General features: G+C 39.3%; 1 protein-coding gene across 2 annotated transcripts in view; it reads left to right on the top strand.

The window, feature by feature from the left end:
* Positions 1-19,700, top strand: part of mtf1 (metal-regulatory transcription factor 1) — a 70,559-nt gene that overhangs the window by 39,732 nt on the left and 11,127 nt on the right. For both annotated transcript variants that reach the window (XM_043717898.1, XM_043717899.1), the window contains exons 4-7: positions 6,300-6,431; positions 11,983-12,056; positions 17,459-17,592; positions 18,236-18,313. In XM_043717898.1, coding sequence (XP_043573833.1) covers positions 6,300-6,431; positions 11,983-12,056; positions 17,459-17,592; positions 18,236-18,313 — 418 coding nt within the window. The remainder of the gene's footprint in view (positions 1-6,299; positions 6,432-11,982; positions 12,057-17,458; positions 17,593-18,235; positions 18,314-19,700) is intronic.

Here is a 19,700-nt window from a genome sequence, read left to right as displayed (position 1 = left end):
GCAGAGTTTGTGGCATAAGCATCAGAAGGTATGACAGGCACAAATAGTGGACCAATTTTAAACTTGGATGGGCAAAGCAACAGTTTGTGCTTCTCTACGATCTCAAAGGCTTTTTGGCTTGAAAGAAGCAATAAAAAGAAGTAAAATTGGAGAAATGCAATTGAATGCAAATTTTACAATTGAGACATTGCAGATCAGGATAAGGATTCAGTGTAGGTGTAAGCCAATGAGGATTGATAGTTAAATTGAACTTGACATGAGATACTATGCACAGCAGAACATTGGTGGAGCTCAAGTTTATGAAGTGTGGAGGATGGGAGACTGGCAAGGAAGCATTGGAATAATAACACTTCTATGTAACCAAAACATTAAAGGATTTCAGCAGAGAAGCTGGAATTGGAATTGAGCAATGTTCTTAGGAATTGGGGCATTATTGGTGTAGTATATTCAAGGCCAGAATGTCCTTCGAGGAAGGAAATCTGTCATCCTCGCACAGTCTGGTCTGTATGTGACTCGAGAGCTACAGCAATGTGGTTGACTCTTAACTGCCCTCCGAAATGGCCTAGTAAGCCAATGAGTTGTATCAATTGCCACAAAGTCTCAACAAAGAAATGAAACTGGACAGACCATCTGGCGTCAGCCTAGACATTAGAAAAGACAATAATAGAAACTGCCGACTCTGCAAAGTCCTCCTTAATAGCTGGGGCTAGTGCCAAAATTGGAAGAGCTATCTTGCAGACCAGTCGAACAACAGTCTTACATAGTCGGGCTCATGGAATCATATCTGACAGGCAATTTCCCATACACTGCCATCTCAATTCCTGGGTATTGGCAGACATGGTGGCACAGTAATGTACAGTAGAAAGTTGGCTGGAGTCCTTAACCTTGATTTCAGCCCCATGTAGTTTCATGGCTTCAGGTTAAATATGGGCATGGAAACCTCCTGATTGCCATGTGCCAACATCTCTCAGCTGATAAATCAGTACTTCTATGTTGAACAACACTTGAAGGAAAAACTGAGGGTGGCAAGAGCTTTGGGTGGAGTATTTTAATGTCCACCAGCAAGAGTGGCTTAGCAGAAGCACTGTTGATTTGAGCTATTCAGGCATATAGGACATAGCTGCTCGATTGGGTCTCTGGCGGGTGGTGAGGGAGCCAATAAGAGAGAAAAACATACCTGACCTCATCCTTGCCAATCTGCCATCTACAGATGCACCTGTCCATGACAGTATTGATAAGAGTGACCACCACAGTCCTTGTAGAGACAAGCTTCCACCTTCACGTTGAGAATAACCTCCATTCAAATCAAACCATGCTGAGAGGGACAGACTTCAAACACATCTAGCAACTCAGGACTTGGCATTCAGGAGGCAGTGTGTGCTGCAGTTGCTGGCGCAATCTGCAACTTTGTGGCCTGGCATAACCTCCATTCAACCACTACCATCATTCCAGGGGATTGACTCTGGTTCAATGGAGAGTGCAGGGGGAGAATGTCAGGAGCAACACTAGGCGTACTTACATGAGGTGCCAATTTGGTGAAGCTACCAAGCAAGACTACTTGCCTACCAAACAGCATAATCCAGCAAGTGATTGAATTAAGGGATCCCACAACCAACGAATCCGATCTAAGCTCTGCAGTCCTGCCACATCCACTCGTGAATGGGGTCAACTGCTAAACAACTCACTGGAGAAATAGGCTCCTCAATAAGATTAAAAGCATTCACAGCAATCTTCAACCAGAAGTGCCAAGTGGATGATCCACCTTGGCCTCCTCCAGTGGTTCACAGCATCGCAAATGCCAGTCTTCAGCCAATTTTATTCACTCCATTTGGTATCAAGAAGTAGCTGGGGACAACTGCAAAAGCTATGAATACTGACAACATTCAGCAATAGTATTGAAGACTTGCTGCTTCTCAAGCTAAGTTGTTTGAGTACACTTTAACACTGGCGATTATTTGACAAATATAGTCAATTTGCTTCCGTGTCCTGTCAACAAAATGAAAGACAAATGCAATGTGACCAATTACTGCCCAATTAAGCTATTCTCAATCATTAGTAAAGTGATAAAAGGTGTTATCAACAGTGCTAACAAGCAGCACCTGCTCAGTTATGCCCAGTTTGAGTTCTGCCACAGCCTGTCAACTTCTGACTTCTTTACAGCCTTGGTTCAAATATGGACAACAGTGCTGAATTCCAGAAGTAAGGTCAGAGTGACAGCCCTTGATATCAAGGCTGTTTTTGACCGAGCATGGTATCAAGAGTCCCTAGCTAAACTGGAATCATTGGTATTAGGAACAAATTGTCCACTGACTGGAGTCATACCTGACAAATGGAAAGATGGTTGTGACTGTTGGAGTCAATCATCTCAGCTCCAGGACATGTCTGCAAGAGTTCCTCAGGGTAGTGTCCTCAGCCCAACTATCTTCAGTTGCTTCATCAATGACCTTCCCTCCTCCATAAGGTCAGAAGTGGGGATGATCACGCCATTTGTGGCTCAGATACAGAGGCAGTCCATCTTCAAACGCAAGAAGACGAGGACAGTATCCAGATCTGGGCTGACAAGTGGCATGTAACATTTGTGCCACACAAATTGCAGGTAATGACTATCTCCAATAAGAGCCAATTTAACCACCGCGCCCAGGTCGTGCTTATTCTCTCGACTTAGCAGACACTGAAGCATGAGGATCTGGTACAGAAAATTGTATGATACTGGTTTGAGGTAATGGACAACCTCCTACATGACTGTTTGTTTGGAGTCATTGGTCTGGTCCGGATTGAAGAACGCAGCAGCCAACCTAAATGAGTATCCCATGACCATCACCGACTTCTTCAGTAAGTGTAGAGAAGTTAATTGGGGTTTTCCCCCAACTGAAAACCTTGGATGAACTGGGAGATCCACTCGATACCGAAGACGAGGTCTGAAGCGAGCAGTTTGGGAGACCCTGACCTTACAGAAAATCTACGTATGATCTTCACAAAGCTATCAGGGATGCCAAGAGACAATACTAGACTAAACTATAGTCACAGATTAACTCCACAAACACATGTCAATTCTGGTTATGGCTAACACAACGTAAAAACAGGCTACAATGCAAAGTCTGGTAGAGTCATTGGCAACAATGCATTCCTCTCCGTGAGCTCAATGCATTCTTTGCTGATTTTGAACTGAAGCTCAGTGAAATTATGTCACCTGCCTCGACAGACTTGGGTGCACCTGTATCCACAGTCACTGAGGATGTCACACGGGCCGCCTTGAGAGTGAACCCATGGAAAGCGACCTGGCCCAAAGGGAGTTCCCGGTCATGCACGCAGATTGTACATGATCCTGCTGGTTGGGAGTATTTTCAAACATTGTTGACCTCGCCTTATTCTGATCTGAGGTTGGTACCTGCTTCAAGAAGGTTGACCAAGATGTTTCAGCCAGTGTCTTAATGACTACAGCTCGGTGGCTCTGACATCCATCATTATGAAGTGCTTCGAGAGGTTAGTCATGGTACACATAAACTCTAGTCTCCCAGATTGCCTTGATCCTCTATAATTTGCCTACTGTTGCAACAAGCCCAGGGCATATGCCATCTCCCTGGCCCTACACTCCTCTCTGGAACATTTGGATAATAATGTCAGCTATGTCAGACTCCTATTTATTGAATTTAGCTCTGTCTTCAACACTATAATTCCAAATTAACACTTTTGTAAACTCTTAAGACTGAGGATTCTGCTTCCCCTCTCTGCAACTGGATCCTCGTCTTCCTAACCCGCAGACTGCAATCGGTAAAGATAAGTGACAACACCACCTCCACGATAATCCTTAACAGTGATTCCCCATAAGATTGTGTACTTAGCCCCTTTAATCAAGAGTGTATAAGGAATATACTGTGTGGTCAAATTCCACTCTCTCTCCATTTACAGGTTTGCTGATGACACCACTGTAGAGATCTTAAGTAACGACAAATCAAGTCAAACCACCACCACCTTAAGGGCAATTAGGGACTGGCAATAAATGCTGGCCTAGCCAGCAACACTCGTGAATGAACAAAAAAATGGCTTAGCATGGAGGTTGTAAATTTTTGCTGCAGCTAGTGTCAAGGAACAGAGAGTTTGTGGTGTGAAGCATTTTTGTCTTCTGCTGTTTGCCTGGAAGAAGTAGTTGTGCTCTCAATCCAGGGTGGCAGATCTGCAACTTTAATAGCAGAAACATGCTGTGAGACATCAAGTAAAGCCTGTAAAGTGTTATGTTTTGCAAAAAAAATCCCTTGGAACACATTTCTGGTATTTTGTGATTGGATTTTAAGTATTTCAGCTGTAACATAATTAATTTGCAAATATAAATTGGAGAAATGCATTTTATGTAATTGCTATATATTTTATCTCAGTTATTGGATTGTGTTGAAGAGACCAGAGTTTTGAAAACAAACTCTGTTATCTGGGTAAGAAGCTGTACCTAAAATAAATGAAGCTTCTGTGTTGTAGATGTAACTTTGGTTGAGTTTAATCAACCAGATATTATTTCACACCTCTGGCCTATGCTTGTCTAAAATAGATCAGTCATACAAAGGAGCACACAACCACATTACTTGACGGGCTAGTGGATGTGGTTTCCACGTCACAAGTTTGTGATTACTCTTAATTTTTTTTTGCCAAAATTACTAACTAATCCCTGATTGGAAAACCTGAGGTGATTCTAGTGGAGCACTCTTCTGGTCAGCTATCAGTGATTGCACCAGTGGGCACTGAAAGATTGGAAGGCATGATGGATGTTTATTAATTTTGGTAGTTTAAGTTTGATTTAGTTACTCATTAGTTGTGCCTTTTAATTAAAAAGTGCACTTGTGTTTGGTTTTTGTTAGGTGATCACTGGGTCAGCGCTGCAGGAAGCAGAGGACAGAAAGGTCAGAGTGGGAGCAAGGTGCAGAATTAAAATGAAAGGCAGCTGGAAGCTTGGGGTCATGATTGCGGATTGGATGAAGGTATTTTGCAAAGTGGTCACCAGATACGTTTGGTTGTCTTAATGTACAGGAAATCATTGAGATTTGAGTACAGTATACGAAATTGTGTTGTGCAAATACATTAAAGGTGACAGTTTAGATGCTGAGAAAATAAAAAGGCAGGTATTGTGTTTCTAGTGCTGACATGAAGCCTTCTGTGGGAAGGGGCTGAGATGTGGCTGTGACTGAGGATTGACTTAAGGTATCACAGATGTGGGAAATCTCTTTTTAGAATACTGAAGGGGAATGGAGGGGGCAGATGTGTTTGGCATCACAGAGAGGTGACCTTTGGAATGTAGCATTCAAGGGATGGAAGTTGAAGCCTGGTTGTGACATGCTGGAGGAGTGGTCATTATTGAACTGTGAGAAATTGAATGCATACAGTTGAGAGTCATATGAACCACCATTGGGGAATTCTTGATTGAGGAATAAAAAGTGCCTGTTGGATGCACCAGTTTGGAAGTTTGCATTGTTGAAACAGATGTGATAGAGAAATAAGGATAATGTAATAGGAGATGGGATGTGAAGAAGTGCAGTCAACTTCAGGATTCAGTGCATCTATATTCAATATTGGTATGAACCTATTCCCAGAGGTGAAGATGAACTTGAGGGGTAAGTTGGAGATAATTGTGTGAGAGTCAGAGAAGGGTGGAAAATGCAAGAGGAGTTCAGAAAATGAACAAGAAGCAACATTGTTACATTCATACGAAAACAATACAGCAGACTTGGGTTAGATCTATCCTAAAATAAGGCATGGCCCAAGTGGGTATCTGTAAGATAACAATACTCTTGTTTGACTGTTCTAACTACTTACATCATTCAATATGTGAATTGGTTTGGCCAGGTAGAAGAGTTAGCTGCTGAGGCTTGTTGAGCCTCTGCTCAAGGGAAAAGCAGAGAACCCTCAAATGACTTGGGTAAAGGTTAGAGATGTGGAGGGATTGAACTTCCATGGTGAAAAGTTGATGGTCAGTGCCTAAAAACAGTTGAAATGACAGACAAGTCTTTCAGTCCGCAGGTGCTACTGAGCTTTTCCTGCATGTTTACATTTCAGATTTCTGGAATCAGCTGCATTTTTAATTTAATGAACCTATCAGCTACTTTGAATTGTAACATTGGGTACAAATGTTTATAAAAGCAAAAGTGTTAGCTCAGTTTTAAGTTTTTGCTGATTAGCAATTCTTCTTGTAACTCTTCCCTGTAGAATGTGGTGTAACCAGTAATTTAGCAGTTATTTATGTATTGAACATCAAGTTGTCAATTCTGAAATATGTACTCTAGTAGTAACTGCCTTTATTTTCACTTCATTTCTAGGCTGAAAGCCCATCAGAGGCTTCACACAGGGAAAACATTTAACTGTGAATCAGAAGGCTGCACTAAGTACTTTACTACACTCAGTGACCTGAGGAAACATGTACGGACCCATACAGGAGAGAAGCCATTTAGGTAAAAGCTTCCTACAGAGCTATGTTACTTCTGTATAGCTGACCATTTTTATGTAATCGTTGTTAGAATGCAATACGAGATTGGAAAATATAGTCTTCTGTTAATCTACTGCCAACTTGATACCACTCCAAGTATTAGATATATTTTCAAACTGAGAATAAAACCATTTTAAAAGGGTGAGATGTTGGCATGTTTGAGTAGAAATTTTAAGTAAGCTTAAAATCTGCTCCTTTTATGATGTCTGTTTCTTTTTGAGGGCTTCCTACGCTTTTTTAAAGTTTTGAGAATTATTGAAGGGAGTTGGTAAATATATCAACGACTGCAAACACTGCACAATACTCTAGCAGAATTTAATACATACATACCTTGTTACAGTCAACCATGAGTTACTGCTTTAAGAATGTACTTGAACAGTTTGTGCCATCAAACAATATGATCCAATACAGACCCAGCATATAATTAGTCATTAAAGATCTATGGCAAATATTTGTGAAATTGAAGTTTTAAATGAAAAAGAAGTTTTCAAATCACTTTTTATTACCAATATAAATTTCTATCTCCTCTTTCTTTTGATTCCAAAATGGTTAAATCCTTTGTGGGTTTCTTTGAACAAAGAGACCTTGGAGTGCAGGTTCATAGCTCCTTGAAAGTGGAGTCGCAGGTAGATAGGATAGTGAAGAAGGCGTTTGGTATGCTTTCCTTTACTGAACAGAGTATTGAGTACAGGAGTTGGGAGGTCATGTTGCAGCTGTACAGGAGATTGGTTAGACCACTGTTGGAATATTGCGTGCAATTCTGGTCTCCTTCCTACTGGAAAGATGTTGTGAAACTTGAAAGGGTTCAGAAAAGATTAACAAGGATGTTGCCAGGGTTGGAGGATTTGTGCTATAGGGAGAGGCTAAACAGGCTGGGGGTACAATTGCAACATTTAAAATGCATTTGGATGGGTATATGAATAGGAAGGGTTAGGAGGGATATGGGCCGGGTGCTGGCAGGTGGGACTAGATTGGGTTGGGATATCTGGTCGGCATGGACGGGTTGGACCGAAGGATCTGTTTCCATGCTATACATCTCAGACTCTATGACTTCTTTTGACCAATATCCTTGAACCAGGGGTACCAAAGTGTATTAGTGGAGTTGTCAAAAAGAGTTGAGATTTGCATTTCGGGGTGAAACTTCTACACGATGGGCTTGAAAATTGTACTGATTTCTTTTGGGGGAGATTAGTATCCTAACATTCTGGCAATTGGCAAGCTGTCTTTACGTTAATTACTTCGTAATGTGAATGTTAGTTACTTCTGCATCAACAAATTTCAGAGATTTAGCATGAGATAGAATTGTAATAAATCAGGAAATTAAGGGTTGGGGAATGGCAGGAAGGTGAAGTTGAGGATTATTGGATCAGCTACGATCTCATTGAATGGCTGAGCAGACTCAGTGGGCTGAATAGATTACCTTTGTTTCTCCTATTTCTTATGCTCTTGTGTATCTCACTTCAGTCACACTCTTGTCAGTTGTGCAGTTGAAGCTACTACTACTCCTTGTCTTCTCTGTGTTTTGAAATTTTTCTCATTTCCTCTTTATCAGAGACTTAGAACTTAAATTGCTTTAATAACCCTTTATTGTCCCACCTGCAGTTACTGCTCGTCAAGTAAGATCACATATTGCAATGTGGTCAGGTTTTGTTTGTCTTATTTTGATGTCATTTTAATGTCTTCTGTTGAAGCAAGCACACAAACTGGTTTTGTTGTTAGAACCAAATCTTCAGCATTATGAAGCAAAAATTAAGTTTGAATAAAACAAAATTAAGCAATGTAATAATCCAATTTGAAAGATTTCACAACATGTGGCGAAACCAAATCTCACCTTATCACAATGCCATTACTTAGTTCAAATACCCGAAAGCGTTCCATTTGTATAATATCAATAGGTTTGACTTAACCGTTTCTCTTAATTTTTGGTCTTTGAAGAGGTAATTAAATTCTTTTATTACTCTCACAACTGAGCTTAAACTTCAAATAGCCCTCTCAGGATTCTATCTAAATACTACTTAGAGCACAAGACAAAGAAGCAAGAGAAAGCCATTTGGCCTCTCTGACAGTAGAACACTCATTACAAACAGATTCCCATTGTTTTTCAAAAGGCCCCCTAGTCAGTTGCCTTCTGGCATACACTGGTTTAAAGTTATGGTTCTAGAAAGACTGATAAGTTAATTATTAAACCTTCCTGTATGATGCCCTTAATCCACATGCTATTAATTTCAAATCCAAACCTCAAATGATAAATCATATCCCTCATATTGCACTCTGAATGAATGAGTTTTTCTGAACTCCCACTTCTGATGGACAGCTTTTTAAAAATAAACCAAGAAATGCGTATACTTGAGACGAGACATGAAAACTGGAATTGCTTGCGAAAATTAGCAGGGTCTGGCAGCATCTGTGGGAAGAAAACAGAGTTAATATTTCGGGTCAGTGTGTCACTGGACTCTGTTAATTCTGCTTTCTTAACAATAATCCTGGTGTTCATCAGCAGATTGATGACCAGTGTAAATAATTTCACTGTTCATCTTGTCTACATAGTGGAAAAGGGTCAGCTATTTGATTTTCTTGTTGATCTAACTACTTCCAGCTTCTTTCGATCCACTTCACCATTGCCTTGGCTAACGGAACTTGATGGCAGATTTAAAATTAATACTTGTGCTCTCATAAAATTGTTGTGTGGAAAATGTTGCACACCTCTGCCAATTTCCTATGTGAAGAAATCTATGATTTTGCAAGACTCTTAGATTTTTGTTGTCTTTATTCTGGTGTGGGAAAAGTGAAATCCTGTTTTAATGTATTTCTACTGTACCATAACCTCAATTCATGGTTTAATTTTCATAATGCTTTGCAGCGTCTTTTCCATGACTTCTGGCCTTTAACAAATAAGGTGTCCGTAATATATAGCTCTACCTGTTACGTAATGTTTCAGCTCACTACCATTGCATTGTTACCGTATATCTAATGTCATCTATAAGACTGAGGATTCAATGTGACTTTTCATATGGTCCTTCCTACCTGTACGAAGCCGTTCATGGCTGTGTCAGATGTTGTCATTGTCAAATTTCCACGTGCCTTTCCAGGAGATGTTATTCTCTCACAATTGATTTCATTGGGATGTGAGCAGGGTCCCTGGCTCGTGTTTATTTAGTCAGATTTTTAGCATGAGCTATGGCTCAGTGAGTAGCTTATTTGCCTTTTGATCGTTCTGGGTTTAAGTCCTACTTCAAAACCCGAGAACAGAATCTCAGTTGATTTCTCAGTGCACTGAGCCTTCCCTGTTGGGTAGGGATGTAAAATTCCAATGCTGCTACTTCAAAGAAGAGCCAGGGGTGTTTTCCTTGGTGTGTAAGCCAGTATTTATCAATCATCTTTATAGTTTCTCTCACCTGGGAGTCAAACATGTTAGTCTATTTTTTGATTAATTTAGCAAGATCCAGGGGGTTAGTTTCACGACAATTTGATGAGTGAAGTCCACACTCCAAAAGTAAGTTGGCTGTTTAGCTTTTTGAAAGCTATTGTAATTGAAATATGGTTGAAATTCTCTCAGACTGACCTTAAATTTGTTTCATAGACTGAAGTATTTACTGTCTAAAAATAAAGGGATACCCATTTAACACAGTTAGCATGAGAGAGTATGCACCCGGAAAGAAGAAAGTGGGAAGTACATTAAAGATGGGGGCATGAGAGACTGACGAGAAGCTACGACTGAGAGGAATAGAACTTTAAAGCCATCTTGGAAAAGGGTTGTAAACAAAATGTTGAGTTGCCTGTTCTCTCCAGACACTCTGCTACACAACTCACAAAGATATACATAACCAAGTGAATCACCATACTTGTTGATTTGCCTGACTTTGACAGCTGTCTAGGAGAAAAGACATAAATATTTTTGTGATTTCATTAACTAACATATGTAGAATTCCTTGCTGCTAGCCTAATATAATTGCAATTGCTACCACAGAATGAAGCAAAAACAATTAATGATGTATGTTGTTGGTAGAAGTAACAATTACAAACACACCAGTTAGCAAGGTTGCTAGGGAATAGGAGGAGTCAAAACTTGTGTGCTTGAGCAGACAATGTTAAATTTTAAAAGATATTCTGTTCCTGATATTTCTCCAGTGAATTGTCTGAAAAGGTGTGTCTTTGAATAGTCTGTTAAACACGTGGCTTTTCGGAGAGGTCCAGGAACAAACTTGAAAGGGTGCAAAAAAGTCTCAGAAGGATGAGCTATCGGGAGAGGCTGAATAGGCTGGGGCTTTTCTCCAGGGAGGGTCGGAGGCTGAGGAGTGACCTTACAGGTATAAAATCATGAGGGGCATGGATAGGGTCAATAATCTTTTCCCCAAGGTGGGGCAAGTCCAAAACCAGAGGGCATCATTTGAAAGTGAGGGGGAAAGAGATTTAAAAGACCTGATGAGTAACTTTTTCAAAAAGAGGGTAGCGCATTTATGGAATGAGCTGCCAGAGGAAGTGGTGGAGGCTGGTACAATTGCAGCATTTAAAAGGCATCTGGATGGGTACTTATATAAATCAGAAGGGTTTGGAGGGATATGGACCACATGCTGGCAGACAGGACTAGATCAGATTTGGATGTCTGGTTGGCGTGGATGCTTTGGACTGAAGGGTATGATTCTATGCTCTTTTACTCTGACTACTACATTCAGTAAAACTGACCACAGCATAAGCAGATATCCTGAAGAGAAAATGATTTTTTTTCACATAGCTCCCTCGCTTCCATTATTTTGAATGTTATGCTTATCAGCAAGTGAAATTCAAGGGGAGATATCCAGAATATCCAATAAGCACTGTTGTTCTGGCATGATTTGCGTGCATGTGGCCGAGCAGGAAGCATTACTACTTCAATTTTTTTTAAAAAATCCTGCCAAATTTAGAGCTTAAAAATGTGTTGCTGGAAAAGCACAGCAGGTCAGAGGCAGCAAAGGGCTTATGCCCGAAACGTTGATTCTCCTTCTCCTTTGATGCTGCCTGACCTGCAGCGCTTTTCCAGCAACACATTTTAAGCTCTGATCCCCAGCATCTGCAGTCCTCACTTTCTCCTGCCAAATTAAGATCAAAAAGGTGTCCACCAGCAAAGTCAATAATTGAATTTGAACTATTTGTTAATGTGCTAGTATTGAATTGACAGCTGCGTTTTTTTTACCATTCCTCTTGATTTGTTAAAAAAGGACTCCCCTTATATGAAATATTTTTCAGACAGCTACAGTGAAGTCTTTCAGACAAAATGCAGAATTATTTGGTACTTCCAAATACTAGCTGTTACTTCACATTGCTTTACCTCATTGTGTTATTTAATGTTTCGAAGAATGTGACCGGACTGAAGTATTGGAGGCCATAATACGACTAAGCCTTAAGAAACATAAATTGCCGTCTCCAAATTATTATCAAGTTTGAGACTTGCTAGGCACTACAGCTGCTTTTTAAAAGTAGCCTGTATGTGGTATAAAAGTAATCGGAGATTCCATGGTTCTTTTGTGTTGCATTTGTAGGTGTGATCATGATGGCTGTGGGAAGGCCTTTGCTGCTAGTCACCATCTCAGAACGCACGTCAGAACACACACAGGTAAATCAATGCAGTGTTTTGTTCTCTTCCTCTCCAATCCTTTTTTTGTTTGGGAAAGAACAAGAATTTTAGTGAGGTACTTTCTCAGAAGGCGTTCTTTTGGTCCTGTTAAGTGTTAGAAAGTACTTCATTCATTCCTCCCAAAAGTGCATGTCTGTTCTTCTGAGGGTTTACGTGTTGGCTTGAAAGAGAACACTTCATGGAAATGTGATCTTGTGATAGATAGGTCTTTTTGGTTTTAAGTTTCCAAAACTGTTATTTTGTTTTTAATTGTATTTTGTGGGCTGACAGAAGGACCTGCAGTTTTTAAATTTGAGCCGAAATCAAATTAAGAATTATTCACTTAGTGTTTCCACCTTCTGTTCATTGTAAGAAATAATTGGACTTTTTGGATGAGCAGTGATAAAACTATACTAAGATACAGCAGTAAAACATTTGAAAAAGTTTGAGGTGTGTATCACTTTAGAATCGTTAGAATCTCTCAAAACCTGCCTATGTTTTCTCACTGTAAGGCATTTTCCACATTCTAAGATAATTTGGAAAATAAGGATTTCATTCAAAATTGGCAACTTAAACCACTGGTGGCAAAATATACATTCAATTTTTTCAAATCCAAGAAGAGCCACTCCATTGTATTTTAGAAGAGTGTGTATTTAATGTGGGAAAACTCTGATAAAGTGATGAATTTTATTAGGAAACCTTGCTGCATTTGTGAGTGTGTGTTGAAAGAATGCAGTGTTTTCAGTTGTGTTTCCAGAAAATCCCTACCGTGTGGAAATAGGCCATTCAGCCCAACAAGTCTGCACCAACTCTCCAAAAAGCATCCCACCCAGATTTGAGTTAAACTAAGTTTCAAGTGTTAATTTGCATTATCTTGTAGATTCCACAACTTTAAAAAGAAATTAAGAACTGGTCTATAGTGAAGAGAACAGGTAGGCCTCATTTTTTGGATAGTTGAATTCCTAGCAAGTTTTGAGAAGATTTGTAGCTCAAGTTGAAGTTCTGGATCTAAATTTGGTTGCTGAACTGCAAGGTTCATTTTCAGATGTTTTGTCACCAAACTGGTAACATCATCAATGAGCCTCTGGTGAAGCATTGGTTGTGTAGCCTGCTTTTTATTTGTGGTTAGGTTTCCTTGGGTTGGTGATATTATTTCCTGTGATGATGTCATTTCCTGTTCTTTTTCTTAGGAGATGATAAATGGGATCCAAGTCAACGTGTTTATTGATAGAGTTCCGGTTGGAGTGCCATGCTTCTAGGAATCCTCACATGTGTCTCTGTTTGGCTTGTCCTATAATTGAATAACTATTGGGAGTTGTTCAAATTATGCCAAATTAATTATAGATCTTCACAGAATGTGAATAGACCACAGTAGGATGGTTTCTACCAATTCTTTCACATGAGAAATCTCTACCTTGGGAATCACCAAAAACACTGTTTTTGAGTAACGGAGGAACATAAATCAAATTTTTCAGAGCTGCTGATTAATATAATTTAACAGGATATGGTGCAGTTTTTTTTTATTATTCCTGCAATATGGGTCTTCCCGATCACCATTTATTGCCTCCTTGAGAAAATAGTGGTGAGCTGAAATTTGAGGACTTTCTAGGGTTTTTCAAGTTAAGAGATTATCATATGGCTGGCGTTTTGGTGACTAGATTAGGATGGTAAATTTCCTTTCATTAAGGACATTATAACAGGATGGGGTTCCCTGAATATCCAGTATAAAGGGCAAAAGCAAAGAGTTTCTGAAGGATGTTCAATAGAATTTTAATGTCTGGTGTATTTCTGACCAAACAGAGAGGTGATCGTGTTGTCTGTGTTCTGAGAAATGGGATGTGCTCATTGGACTATTATGGGAATATTAATGGAATTGTGGTGGCCGTATTGAAACATGTAGATTCACAATGGAAAAGGTCAAAGAACAATCTAAAGTGAAAATCACCTTAATTAGAAGGGGACTAGTTTCATTAATGTGAGAATGAACCTGACATGGGTATGTCTGAATGGAAGCAAAACTAGAACAAAACAATGCGGAATTGATTTTGAGCTCAGTTGAGGAACATTGCTGTGCAGGACAAAAGTAGGTCAAATGGACAGGTTGATTTCCTTGAGACTCAAAAGATATTGGGGATAGGTAGCAAAGTGGATTTAAGGTCACAATATATTCAACCAAGATCTTAGCAAATAGCAGAATAGGCTTGAGAGACCATATGCCCACTCCTGGTCCTAATTAATATGATAAATCCAAAGCTACTTGTAGAAAGATGGAGTAAGACAAAGTATATAGAGTGCATGTGACTGTGTTTGGTAAGTAGAAAGTAGGCTGAATGTCCAAAATTTAGTGCACTGACCAAGATATGAGAGGCATAGAGTGCATGGGAAATAAGTGGCAACTAACATAAAGAGGAATCAAAGAGTCTTCTATAGGCCTATAAATACTAAAATGATGATAACACAAGGAATGAAACTGATTTGGTGCCAAGAGGAAGGTTATGCATGCATATGGGCAGAAAACATGGCTGAGGTCCTAAATGAGCACCTTGCACCTGTCTTTAGCAGGAAAGAAAATGCTCCTAAGTGTGACAGTGAAAGAGGAAACATGTGAGATATTTTGGCTCAAAATTGATAGAGAAGTTATTCTAAAGGCTGGCTATATTCAAATTACATTATCTGGATCGGATAGATTACATTGAAGGTGGCTGAAAAGAGTTAGGAAGTTGAGGATATGATGTCAGTTGTCTTCCAGTACTCCTTAGATATCATTTAAATTTTATTGAGGTCACACCAAAGGACTGGAAAATTGTGAATATTGCACCTTTGGCCCAAAAATGGCATAAGGTTAAACCTCACAACTAAAGGCCTGTTAGTTTAACTGGCAATTGGCAATTTTGTTCTGATCACAGTTTCTAAAAGTTTAACAGTTACTTGGAAAATTCATTAATGACAACCATTGTGGATTTGTTCAATGTAAATCATGTTTAATTAACAGTTTTTTGAGGTGGTCAAAATGTTTTGAAGGTAACATGCTTGATGTGTGTATGGGATTTCAAAATGCCATGAAGTGCCACACGATGAGTTTGCTAGTGTAGTTTTGGCCTATGGGTACAGTGGGAATTATAGATATGTGTTGGCTAAGTGATAGCAAGCAGTGACAAGCAATGTGTTTCAGACTGGAAGAAGGTACACCATTGTTTACCAGGAACCAAAATGAAGACCACTGTATTTCTTGAAGTATGTTAATAATTTAGACTAGGGCATAAAGGGTCCGCTTTTAAAATTTTCTGATGATGCAAAACTTAACTGTAGTAATTTCCAAGGATGATGATGACTAACTTCAAGAAAAATTTAACCCGGTGGAATGCAGCAGAAAGAAATATAGGATCATGGATATTCGAAACAAAAATTTACAGCTACAAAGGAGACCGTTCAGCCGTCTGTCTTCAAACAAACTTTCCAGCTGTTGTTCCATAGTTTGTATGTTACTGCAACTTAAATCCATATGCAATACTTGTAAAATTGTTTATAACTTTCTGCCTCTGCCAACCTTTCAGTGAGTTCCAGATCCCATCGCCCATTAAGTAAGAAAGTTTATTTTTGTGCCGTAAGCCATCTGTTATCTTAATTTCATACCTTAATTAAGAACCCTTTGAACAAGCCTCATCCACTGTATCTATACTTTTTGAATTTCAAACTACTTTTTCCTATGTCTCCCCTCCTCCACCTCAGAACAAGGATAATTGATATAATCGCAGGTACAATTCTGAAAGGCGGAGTTTCCAATGAATGACACCACTAGGTGGTGCAAAGAGCAGAAAACCCAGTCTCAAGTGACAGGAAGCAGCCACCTGTCATTGTCTGAATGTAAAATAGCCTGCACACACTGTTAAAATGCATTGATTTTACTTTTTAGAAGCCTCCCAATCTACCCTCAGCCTTCCCATCAACCAAAAAGGAGGGTCCGAGTGCATGCCCTGCCTATCCTCGGTAAACTGTAACTCCAGACCCATCAGTCTGACCTCCCTGACCCTTTAGTAAATCCACTGATGTCAGAATGCATAGAATGCAGTGATGTTATTTGCATCAGCACGGTCATTTCTTGTGGCCGGTTTGTCAATGGCCAAGTGAAGGCAATCACCCCACCTGTGTGTGCTTGACAGTGTAGTCGGTTCTGCTATAATGCGGTGGTTTAATTTTCGTGCGACCGTGTTACAAGAAAATTGTGTAATAGCAGCACCATTTAAACTAATGGGGCCTGAATCACATTATAACCAATGCACTCTTTGAATGTTCACACTATAGAAGCAGTGACCCCAAATGGTCAATCACGTTATCGCAAATTTGCATTAACAAAACGTATGTTGCGGCAGAATGACCTGTACTGTATTATGGATGATTGCTCTGATCCTGAAGAGTGTACAGGAACAAAGAAACCTAGGATGTTGATATTTGTACAAATCAGTGGAGTTGTGAAAAAACCTAAAAACAAAGTCAGAGTTCTGCACTTCATGAATTAAAGCATTCATTTAAAAAGGCGAGAAACGTTTATAATAGTACCAGTTAAGCATCGTGTGGAATCATGTGACCAATTCTAAAGGAGTGTTGTAGAGGTATTAGAAAATGTACAGTGAAGACTTTGGGGGCTGGGGTGAAGAATTGTTTCAAGCATTGAGAGTTCAGGAGATTTGGAGTTGCTCAAAATCATGATTCCAAACAGGATAGGTGGGGAGAAACCTTTCCCACCCCAAAAGGGACAAATTTAAAATAATTGACAAAAAAAAAACTTCTGGCATTAAAAAATTTCCTTTAATGTAGTGCTGGGTTCATCACCTAGAATGCATTGCCTGTAATAGTGATGAAAGTAGATTCAATTGTGGCCATAAAAATGGAATTGGATACACCTGGAAATAAAATTGCTGAGTTACTGGCCAATATCAGGGGGTGGGACCAGCTACATGCTTTTGTGTAGAGTTGCAAACTTAACGAACCAGGTAAATGTCTGTCAGCTGTGCTATAACCATGAGATTCCATTATATGCACATGGTTGCTTTGTGGTTCCTCTTTCTAATACTAGATTCTTAGTCCAGATTTTCTTTAACTAACAATTTAATTAGCTGCTGTGGCAGGATTAAACTCATGTCTGTAGATCATGAGTCCAGGCTTCTGAATTAGTTGTAGAGTAGTGCTAACATTACTATCATAGGAAGGATGAAGGAGTTTGAATATGGTGTATGCCCATATATCCCATTTTAATATACCAAGGATAGTTGCCTTCAGTTGAAATAAAATGTACCTCTTTGAATAAACAAGTGTTTATGCAATTATATTTTGCTTCATGTTGGAACCTGACATATTAGCAGGTGGTTGAGTGTTAAAACCAAATTGGTGTTGTTGCATTGCAGGTGAGCGACCCTTCTTGTGCCCCAGTGATGGCTGTGAGAAGACTTTTAGTACGCAATATAGTCTTAAGAGTCACATGAAGGCTCATGACAAAGAGAATCCATTTATCGTGTCTAATCAGAGTTCCATGAATGAGGTTAGTAGCTCCATATTGTCATTCCCTGAGAAGTCTGCTGACAGTTGGAAGTATATTCTCAATGACTTGACCAGTCATTCACTTTGCATGTGGAAATCACCCAAAATAGAATTATAGACTCTTATCTGTTCTATGTAATTCTGCAAAAGTATATTAGGAAATGTTTTGAAAAATTATGGCAAGTTCATAGGTTGAAAAATTGGAATAAGGACCTTTCTTTAGATCTCCATGTTTGGAAATGATGGCGGCAGTAAGCTGGCCAATAATTTTGCTTCTGTAAAATTTAATTCTATGAAACAATGATGTAAAATACATTAAACTTGTATAGTGAACATTACAGAGAGCTGTTGAAAATAGTCTCAAACTTGATGAAAATAATTGTATCACCATTGGGTTTGAGGATCAAGGAGTGAAGTTTCGGATTTTTTTTTTGTTTTTAAAATGTTTATGGTAGTTTAAGTTTAGCGCAATGCATACCTTCTATTGCACCATTGAGCTGCAATGCATGTGCTCTATTGGTTCCTTTTGTCTAGACTGCAAATTACTGGAGACTGTCTGCATTAAAGGCATCATGGGATAATTAGAAAATGTCTCAAAATAATAAACTACAAAATTAATGTTTAACATTTTCATCTGCCTATAGGAGACAAGCCAGTCACTTTGCCTAAGTGATTTGAGTTTGATATCTACAGATTCAGAACTCCGAGAAAGTTCACAGTTGGTAAGCCGTCACTTTTCTTATGTAATCGAGCAACACTCTCTATGGTGCTAGTATTTTTGCATGTCTTTGCGGTGACATTATTAAAATCAGTTGACATTGGAATTGGCTGAGTTTCCCTAAATACGTTGTATTTGTACAACAATCAGCCAATTTACTAACATGCTGAAACTTTTCTCTTACCCAGAAAAATGCATTTTCCAAACTGTAATGTTATACTTAGTTGTTGCTTTGGGTCAGCAGTAGTACTGTAAGCCCTAAGCCCTAAGTCAAAAATTGATTCAGGAGCATGAGTATTTCTCTTATGACACTGAGGAAGTGCACAACTGTCAAACATTTTCTGATGAGACATTGTGCTGAGGACTTCACTTATTCTTTGCTGCTTCATATTCCACTATGTGGAAAAAAAACAGGGAATCTTTTTGTTAAGGCTAATGTTCATCTCTCAACAAGCATCACGAAAGGAGATGATATAGTCGTTTATCTTGCTACTGTTTGTTGAAATCTGAAGGTTTCACAAGTCTTTAATTGTAAAGTTTGCTACATCATTCGATGTGAAGTGCTTTAGGAAATCCTGAGGACATTTAATTGCTAATTAAATGCATTAGCTTTCCTGATGGTTTTTTCCTTTTCATTCCATAAGTTTATCTTTATTGGAATAACTTTCATTTCTTCTGTTCCAGCACTAGTCGTGTCTCAAAAGGGTGCTGATGCAGTACAGTTACAATACTGGGATCTACCCAGTCATGTGGAAAATTGCCCAAGTATGTCGTGTCCACAAAAGACAAGACAAAATAACTTTGCCGATCATTTCCCCATCCATGTATGCTTGATCCTTAGCAAAGTTAAGGAACCAATCACAGCCAGTGGTATTTCAGCAATAACCTGCTGGTTATTCAGTTTGGATTTTTCCAGGGCTCTCCTCTGTAAAGCCTTGGACCAAACCTAGACAAAAGAGCTAAATTCCAGAGGTGAAATGAGTGATTCCATTTGACATCAGTTTTTGACTGTTTTCACAACCCCAGTTAAACTGAAGTAAATGGGAATAAGTGAGAAAATACCTAAGTGCCAAAGAAGATAGTTGTGGTTTTTGACACTTAACAATTGCAGTCTCATTATATTTCTGGGGGTTTCTCAGGGTAGCATTCTAAACCCAACAATCTTTAGCTGCTTCAACAATGACTTTCCCTTCTTAAGTTTAGCAATGGACTCGGACTGCTTCAGCATCCAAATCTGTGCAAATGGTGAACCATTTGCACCGATTTGGATGCTGAAGCAATCTGAGACCATGTTGAGCAGGACTGGATAATGTTTAGACTTGGTCTGACAAGTGGCATGCAATGTTCATGCCACAGTGCCAGGCAATGATAATTTCTCCTTGATATTCAAC

Source organism: Chiloscyllium plagiosum, chromosome 27 (genome assembly GCF_004010195.1).
Source record: "Chiloscyllium plagiosum isolate BGI_BamShark_2017 chromosome 27, ASM401019v2, whole genome shotgun sequence".
NCBI classification, from domain to species: Eukaryota; Metazoa; Chordata; class Chondrichthyes; order Orectolobiformes; family Hemiscylliidae; genus Chiloscyllium; species Chiloscyllium plagiosum.
This window is presented reverse-complemented; position numbering and strand designations above follow the sequence as displayed.